Source organism: Sinocyclocheilus anshuiensis, unplaced genomic scaffold (assembly GCF_001515605.1).
Source record: "Sinocyclocheilus anshuiensis isolate Anshui unplaced genomic scaffold, SAMN03320099.WGS_v1.1 scaffold1599, whole genome shotgun sequence".
Classification (NCBI taxonomy): Eukaryota; Metazoa; Chordata; class Actinopteri; order Cypriniformes; family Cyprinidae; genus Sinocyclocheilus; species Sinocyclocheilus anshuiensis.
In genome coordinates, this window is record NW_015549671.1 from 370,231 (window position 1) to 379,604 (window position 9,374).

General features: G+C 38.2%; 1 protein-coding gene across 10 annotated transcripts in view; it reads left to right on the top strand.

Annotated features, from left to right (window-relative positions):
* The window catches only part of LOC107660320 (discs large homolog 1-like protein), a 124,314-nt gene that overhangs the window by 91,845 nt on the left and 23,095 nt on the right, over nucleotides 1-9,374 (top strand). For all 10 annotated transcript variants that reach the window (XM_016449603.1, XM_016449604.1, XM_016449605.1 and 7 more), the window contains 3 exons: nucleotides 3,980-4,149; nucleotides 5,666-5,802; nucleotides 5,890-6,034. In XM_016449603.1, coding sequence (XP_016305089.1) covers nucleotides 3,980-4,149; nucleotides 5,666-5,802; nucleotides 5,890-6,034 — 452 coding nt within the window. The remainder of the gene's footprint in view (nucleotides 1-3,979; nucleotides 4,150-5,665; nucleotides 5,803-5,889; nucleotides 6,035-9,374) is intronic.

Consider the following 9,374-nt stretch of genomic DNA (forward strand, 5'->3'; position numbering starts at 1 on the left):
TAATAATAATAAATTTAGGCTGTTACTAAACAAATGAAATCAGTATTAATAAAATTCATCTTTGCAGATGTTGCATATGAAGTGGCATTTAGATGCATTTACACATGTTAATGCAGCTTAGAGGGACATGGAATGCTTTAACCTGCAGTTACAAATGCATAAATAATGTTTCGATATTTAAACTGAAATGTTGAATACTGATATTTGAAATTATTTTAAGAAATGGAAAGATACTTTAAATGTGAAATTAAAACCGCCAGTTGGTGGCAGCAAGTCACTGTTAAGTGAGTCATTGCGATTGAACTGAATCATTTAAGCGGTTGATTCATTCAGGAATGAAACAACATCATGTTGCTCAGAGACGCAAAACAGTGCTGTGGCTGTGTTTGGAATGTTTTTTTTGTTGTTGGCGATATAGCGCAGAAATAGCGCAAAAACAGCCAATATGGTGTCTAAAACGTAAGTCTCTTGATATTAACTTACTGTTTATTGAACTGTTGTATAAAATCAATATCACATTTGTAACCATGCTGATTTTTAAGGAAAAACGGCGCTATTCGTGTGATATTGATTAACTATATGAATTGATATAAATATATACTTTTTTGCCCCCTTATCTTGAATTATGTGATCATTCTTAATACATATTAATAGACTGAATCATGCAGTGAAAGAACGCACTCTAAATGCACACGCGCACTAAAGCCTGTGTTGGTCTAACCAGACTTCATCACGTCGCATATGCGTGCCTCTGTATGTGTTTTGTTTAGTCTTTGTAATATACTCGATAATGTGATGTCTCACGAGTTCAGTATTTGCGTTAAACCTGCGCAGATTTGGCTTGCATGAACTTCCCCAAGAAATTAATGAGTGAACATAACTTACGAAAAGTAACCAGCCAAATTGGCGGGTTGGCGGGTGTTAATTTCAAACCCTGGTTACAACTAGGGGTCGACCGATATGTGTTTTTCAAGGCCGATGCCGATACCGATTATTACAGATCAAGTAGACCGATAACCGATATTTTGAGCCGATATATATATATGTCTCGACAGAAGCTGAAATCACAGCGAGCGTCACACACTTCGTATGTGTAGAAAACAAAACCTCTCGTCTGTGCCATTTACATACAGAGACACCCAGAACATGCTGGATCCATATTTAAATAGTATTTTTGCGGCTGAATATTTACAGATACTAGTCCATATTGCGACTCTATTTAAGTGTACTGACCTACTTTTGATTAATTCATCCAAACTTTGACAAATTCCGTGACATTCCGCGTCATACAGTAAATTCCATTTATATGACTGGATTCCGCGATTCCGTCCACGTTTTCCGCATCGCGGAAATCATAGATAATATTGAGGTGTTTTGCAACTTCAGTGTAATGTTAGAGGATTGCGATTTATTGCGTAACTTAAGCAACGTCTGCTGCTGCCTTACCTTTTGAGAGACAACTGATGCTGCGTGATCACTGAAGCAGCTCCAGTTAGCAAGCGTTTTTGGAGTGAGAGTGAATTCCGCTTTGATTGGTCTGACTCATGACTCACAACAAATCAGATGAGCGGTGGGCGGAGTCTGCTTTAGGCCACAGAGTGGTGAGTTCTGACAGGCTGCATCAGAGCCAAATAGCGCGTTTCAAAATTAAGTTATTTTATCGGCGAATCGGTTTTGAAAATGGCTGATACCGATAATCATAAAAATGCTTAATATCGGCGCCGATAATCGGCCAGACCGATAATCGGTCGACCCCTAGTTACAACCCTAATAAACACCCACACTCCCACATTCACACGAGTTGCAGAAAGGGAGGAAAGAATGAGTTTTAAGAGAGTGAAAATATTTATAGCAATATGCAATTGCTTAGACCTGAACAACCATTAATCATTTCATTTCACCCTCGCATTGAGTTTTCAGTGAGGCTACGAAACTTTATTAAATGCACCAGTTCAGAATCTGGAGGTTTTCTTGCATTGCTTGTGTTTGGGGATTCTTTTTTTGTCGTGCTGAAAGGGGTTTCCCAGGTTGTTGATTCACTGGAGGTCTTGTAGCTTCCGGAGTGATGTCTTGGGAAGCCAGTCGTTGGGTGTTGGCTGAAGAGTGGGTTCAGAGTTGTGTACATTGGTTGAAGTTTTGAAGAGCGCACAGACAAAGTCTAAGACACGGCTTTGCGGCAAAACTTAGAACATCAAACTCTAAGCGGAAAAGAAAAGAAACTTAAGTAAAGAAATGAAAAAAATAAAATAAGAAAAGAAAAGTGTGACGAGACTAGATGGTAGAGGAGCAGCAGGCATGCGGGCCAAGAAGCCCAAAAAGTTGACAAAGGCATGCTTGAATGAACAAAAACCAGTGAACACACAGAATTGTTCATGTCATAGGGTTTTAAACTCAGCTGTTAGACACATCCCTAATAGTGTTTTGACCAATTAGGCATTGTCTTAGCTCGGGCTGTTGCTATGTTTCTCCTCCCAATACATAAATCAACATGTTATCTTGTTACATGTTGATGATAATCATGATAATCAAACATGATAATCAAATGTGTGGGTTACATACAGATATGGAGTTATGCAATGGAATGATATTTGGTTATATTTCCTCTTAGCATAATTTTAAAATGATTTGATGCATTCATATGTAAAGGCAGTCTATGTGGATTTCTGTGAGTGCTAAGTAATTCAGTTCTGTGAGGAAGAGTTCAAAAAGGTCTTAGGACTCTGAGTCTGGTCTCTGTCCTGGGTGGGGGAAATCAATCTAGGGAAGTCTTAACTCATGATTTTCCTCATGGTTTTATTCATGATGGTCATGATGTGTTGTCTCTTTGACCATTAATCGTGGGTTACCCGCCCAAATTTGACAGTCTTCTTCCTTAGGATTCTTTGTTTAAGCTGTGAAAGAGTAGGTTGGTTAGGTTGCTCTAGACTTGTTGGCGCTAGGATCCCGGACATATTTATGGTCATCCATTTTATCTTGGGGTCTCACTCTGGAATTCTTGCTGCTGGGTCAGTTTTAGCAAAGTTCTGATCACATTATAACTGTCTGATTCACGTTGATATTCTACATGACATTGTTTACAAAGTGTTTTGTTAATGTCTTCCTGTGGTTAAAACAGATTGAGTGATTATGTGAGACATACATTTCAGTATGTTGTACTGTTTCAACATACTTCCTGATATTCATTCATGTTTATTTTGTGCTGTAAGTAGTAGTAAAGAAGAAGAGATGAACAGTTCATGTGCGCTCAGCTCTTCTGCTTGAACTCAGGTGGCTACATCAATCTGTCACACCACATCAAAGAGCGTTAAAATGACATTTATTGTTTTAATTTCATAATAAAATTGACATAATTTGAAAATTCAAAGGTTGTTTTAATTATTGAATGGTAGAAATAAAAAATAAAAAAACTTTTACTTTACTTTATTAAACCAGAAATCAGTATTGCCAACCCTAAGGTCCACACTACTGACATGTTTACATGTGCATGAAGTAGACACTGACAGTCAAAACATGTCATTGGAGTTGTGCTAATTAAACATTGTCATTTTGGTCACTGATTCTGGCCCTCCAAAACAGCAAATTCTAAAGGTGAAGTATGTAACGTCTCCTATCCTATCTTTATACTAATGATGCACCAAAATTTTGGCAACCAAAATATTTGGCCGAAACTGAATTTTTGGTTATAGAATATTTTTGGTTACTGAAATTTTGGTGCATCACTAGTATTAAGCTAAGTACTTCATCTCTAGAATTTGCTGTTGATGGACAGTTTTAACTTTGTAAAGCCTCTTTTTTTTAACTGTACTTGAGAAACAATACAGAAGGCGACTTTTTGTTGTACAATGTAACAAAGATGTAACACCCTCAGTGTCAGATCACTTCGTGATTCTTGTATGGTGTGTGCAGTTGAATGAGATTGAGCTGTCTTCACACTGCACTTTTGCTTGTGCATGTTTGACCTGTGCATTACTCCACGCAGGGTGAATGACGTGATTCTGAGAGTGAACGAGGTTGATGTTCGGGACGTGACCCACAGTAAGGCTGTGGAGGCATTGAAGGAGGCGGGGTCACTGGTCAGACTGTATGTCAAGAGGAGAAAATCTGCAGCAGAGAAAGTCATGGAGATCAAGCTCATCAAAGGACCCAAAGGTAAAGTAACACCAACCAACTCCTCTTATTGCTGGTGGTCGACAGATATGGGATTTTTAATGGCCGATGCCGATATTGAGAAATCAATCTGGCCGATATGAAGCCGATATAATACATGTAATTACAGTAAATGAGAGACATGCAGAAAATTGGTGAAACTAAATGAACATTTATTATGCATAAATATTTATTAAAACCTAAATTTAAAAAATATAAACAATTGAGGTAACAATTAGTGCAGCCTTTCCTTATCATCTGAAACATCTACAAAAAAAACAAAAACAAAACAAAAAACAAAAAAAAAAAAATATATATATATATATATATATATTAGGGCTGGGTATCACTCGCTTAGGTGCGCGCGGCAAATATGACGTCATCGCGGTGTTGGCGGAAGTTAGCTTTGAGTGCGCGCGACGCCGTTTCGAGTGGCGGTGTGCACGACATTTTTTGTAACTTTCCGTGCAGCTCCGCTTCCGAAGATGCACGAGTTCAAAGCGACTCTAGCTGAACATGCACGTCTGTGCCAGCATTTGTGTGAAACAGAAGCAGTTTGATGTTAAGTGGTTGTGTTCCTCTGCGGCCAGATTAAACCTTGTTGAGCATATATTATGCTCTATTCATTATTTTTTAGAAACCTTGCACTTTTCTACTTCATTTTAAACGGTGTTCTTGTATTCAAATTAAGCGCGATCCACTGCTGCACACGTGCCACAGTATCGATACAGGGTTAGCTGTATCGATACTCGTATCGTCAAATCTCTGTGACGCTACATCCTCGTATCGATATTTTGAACACAGCACTAATATATATATATATATATATATATATATACTATATATATACTGTATATATATTTATATTTATTTATAAAACCTAAACAATTAAAATGTAAACAACAGAGGTAACACTTAAATGAACAAGGTTTAGTGCAGCCTTTCTAACATTCATAATTAATGAACAAATTAATATTCATAAATTGTCAAAAATAGTATGTGTAATTCCATGTATTTTATGTACAATACATATATAGACCCCTTTTCAGTTAGTAAACAATGTGACGTTTTTCTGTGGGCGGAGCTTAGGTGGAGGCAGAAAGATTCCCCTGACCATTTCACTTACGCTAGCTATGAAGTTTTGTTTTTGTATTTTACCTGAATATGTACGGTCGTTTTATTGTGTTTTTAACCACAGCTGTCATCGTTTTTCTGTCTGGCAATGGCAGCAGGTATGATAAAATTTAAAATTGGAGCCTGTACTCCATTGATTCTGGCACCCAACATCACAACAAGATGATATTTTAAGCTCCTTATGTAGCCGAATCTCTACTGGTTTGAATTGGCCGCCTCCAGTTTTCCCTTTGTTTTGCCTCCAGCTAGCGCTGTGACGTAATTAACTAAAAGGGCACTAAAAGGGTCTATAGTTTACAGAGCAGCAGGTTGTTTTAATTACTGTATGGTATAGTTGGTTAATAATAAAGATATATGTCTCTGATCTGTTTCGTTTTGTCTTCAGGTCTTGGTTTCAGTATAGCAGGGGGTGTTGGGAATCAGCACATCCCAGGGGACAATGGCATCTACGTCACTAAGATTATTGAAGGTGGAGCTGCACACAAAGATGGGAGGCTGCAGATAGGAGACAAACTTCTTGCTGTAAGGAAACAGTCTATCGTCTGTTGCTGATGACTGTGTGCTTGTTAAATAGATTAATGTCTGTGTGTGTTTTGGTGTGTGTCATAGGTGAATAGCTCCTGCCTGGAGGAAGTTACCCATGAGCATGCCGTGACTGCCTTGAAAAATACCCCAGACGTGGTCTACTTGAAAGTAGCTAAACCCAATAGTGTCTTCATGAATGACAGTTTTGCCCCTCCTGACATCACCAACTGTGAGTTCCATTTGGGGGGGGGGATAAAGTGTCTTACTTGTACAGACTGTTGCAGTGTGTGAACCCCATGCCCAGCAGTGATCGTATTGATCTGTGCTCTGTTCTGTCTAAACTACTATCGATTGCTCTTGTCTGAACGTGCCACCCTTGCAGCCATTAAAACCTACGTTGTGCAGGGGTGGCACTGCGGTATAAATGCCCTTTTTTGTGTCTTCCTGCCCTTAAACAAGGCACTAATGACTCTGTAATGCTGAGGGTTGTGATCTGTCTGGACTGTGTGGAATTGTTTTTAAGACAGCCCATCTGGATGTGTTTCTGATTTCTCCACATTGATTTGATTAGAAGTATTATTGTCTTAATGGCACTGGCACTGAAAAAACAGTGGTGGCAGGATAGTTAAAGATGTCATAGACATGGCATGGTGTTCATAGGCATGCATCAGGCAATGACAATAAAAAAATTTAATTAAACAATTGCGCTGATGGAACATCTTGTCTAAACAACCCTTATCTGAAGTGCTGTTCATGTGGATGTCAAAGCACAGCCAGATGCTTGTTTTGAGAGATGTGAGCCTGACGCAAGTCATGTGAAAGGGACTTTAGCTTTGTGCTGTAGCTTCAAAGCCCCCAGTACTGTGGGACTACAGCTTTTGACCTACAACATGTAGACTTTTGAAGACAGAATAATTTCCTAGTAAGCTCAAGTCTGTTAAATGAAAGTTACCTTAAAGTTATTGTACATTTACATAGTCAACCACCTTCATTCTCCACTGCTAAGCTCTTCAAAGGCTGTGGACCCCAGACACACAGTAACACACGTACAGACACAAAAGCACACCACCAAATCAGACACGCTTTCATCATTAAAAGCTCTTGATCTCTCTGCCCCTTCTGATGCACCCTACACAACTCCCTTTAGACACACTCGTGTTTAATCCTTAAACAGGATGCTTGCCATGTACACCAGTATGAAGGGCAGGGTGTCCGCGGGGTCTTAAAAAGTATTAAAAGTTGATAAATCAATTTAGAGAAAATTAAGGCCCTTAAAAAGTATTAAAAAGTCTTAAATGCCATTTTCCAAGGTATTCAATTTTGTATCATCTTTTCATTATGTATATTTGTCGAATAGTGGGGTTCTGTGTAGTTTATTTATGGAGTCCCGCAAGATTTGAAGTCATCTGTTATGGCGCTCACTGACTGACTGCGCCGCTGCGTGATAGCGCGGGGCTTGTTGATCCCGCTCACGCTGAATTTCTGACCATTATCGCATGCTCCCATCCACTCCTGCGATTTTTGTGTCCGCTCCCACAAACATTCTAATACTGTATATAATTTTCGCACATCAGGGCGCTGCTATCAATATGTGGGGTATTTAAATCCCCTTTGAATGAGTGCTCTCAGTTGTAGTTCACTTTCACTTTCGAATTCGCGATTGCGCGCGCACTGTGTAAAGGGAGCACATCCAACGATAAAAGATATTTGTCAATGAGCTCGGGATCTGTTGAGGAGCAAATCCTCCAACATCTTGTCAGTTATCTCTCCTTACTTTTGATCCGTGATTAGTCAAATCTGACTTCTGCAGCTCGTGTTGGATGCAAGGTTGTTGTTGTTTTTTTCCACGAAATTGGGCTGCTTTTAAACTGTTGCCATGGGTTGATTTTCCCCAGTGGGTTAAAGGTTTGCCTGTCGCAATAATCAATATATCAACTTATCGTGCAATATATGTACATGACCTCAATAATTTTTGGTGACGCAATATATCGCCCATATATATATATTTTTCCAAATATATTTATTTGCATTTGTTTTAATACAGAACAATACATAAAAAAAATAAAAAATAAAAAAATATATACATAAATAAAAGAAAACACATACCCAAGTAGGAGAACCTTATAAGAACAACAAAATCCCCCCCCTCCAAAAGGGGGAAAAAAAAACAACAACCAAAAAAACAACAACATCTCAACTATACCTTTCCATACACCACCATTCACAACCATCCATGTTACAAACCTTCCATGATCATTCAGACTTGATCAGGTGCAGTACTGGCATTCTGTCAAGTCTGCATCAAATCAAGCACTCCGTAATCACAGGTAAACTGTCTGATCAGTCAGGTGTTTGCCATGAGAAGTGTTCCACAAAACCGCTATGGTTTGAGTAGATGTGATAAATACATCTTTTGAATATACTGTGTGAACTCATTGCCCTGTTAGCTCGGAGAGCTTTATTTTCCCTCCTCAATAAGTTTTGTCAGTTGTTTTGTTTATTGGTCTAATTCTTGTTTCTTGGGTTGCATTGGTTAGTCACTCAATTAATTCTCTTGTGCTTCGTTCTCCACTTCTGAATTATGTTGAATTGATAAGGAGTTATCACAAAGTAAGTCTGTTTAGTTGAGCTATCTTACAATCAATATACGTATAGTAAATGTAAGTTAAAGTGTCACCGATGTAACCGGTTAAAATTTGGAGTGGCGATGAGGTCTTAAAATGTATGGAAAGAGTCTTAAAAAAGGTCTTAAAAGGTTTTAAATTTAACTCCATGATTCCTGTATATACAGGAAGGGTGACTCCTATCTCAAAGTCAAAGCCTGCACAACTCTGCTGTTAGCACTGATCCCCCCTGTGTATGGGGCAAGTAGACAAAACCACCCCCATATCGGTCACAATTTATGACATACTAGACACAGATGAAGTCCAGAAATCAGTTCAAAACCACTAGAATAGAGTTCAGGTTTGGTGAACTCTGACCTGCGAATTCGTATCACGTGTAAACTTGTAAACAATAGAAGATATGTCACAGCGTGACCACTTAGCTGAAATAAAAAGACTGCAAATTTTAAAGCTGCAGGTTTGCAGTAGAATGTATATTTTTACATTTTGGATGCTCAGTCTAGTGTGACCACTCTATACCATACCAAATTTTGGTATTGGTCGGTATGAAATGGAAATTGATGCTATCTATTTTCTAAATTCATTTTGATGGATCTTATTGTGAACAATTACTTCATTCAAATGTGTTTTTTTGTAGAAGCATGGATTCAGATGTGGTTTCATCCAATCAACTACAGTTGATTAGAACCACATCCCAGCTCTACTTTTTTCTTCGATAATTTGTTTCACAGAAGAAATTATCTGTCACTACCATTACATTGCTTTAGGACAGGATATTACATGTATCATTTGCAGAGGCAACCCCAGCATTAACTACAAACATTCATTGTTTCATTCAGTGCCAAAAGTGTTGATAGAAAATAGTTTAAAAAATAATTGTAAACTATTTTACCCAAACATTGGGTAAAATAAATCTTTTTTTTTTTTTTTTTTTTACATTTCTTT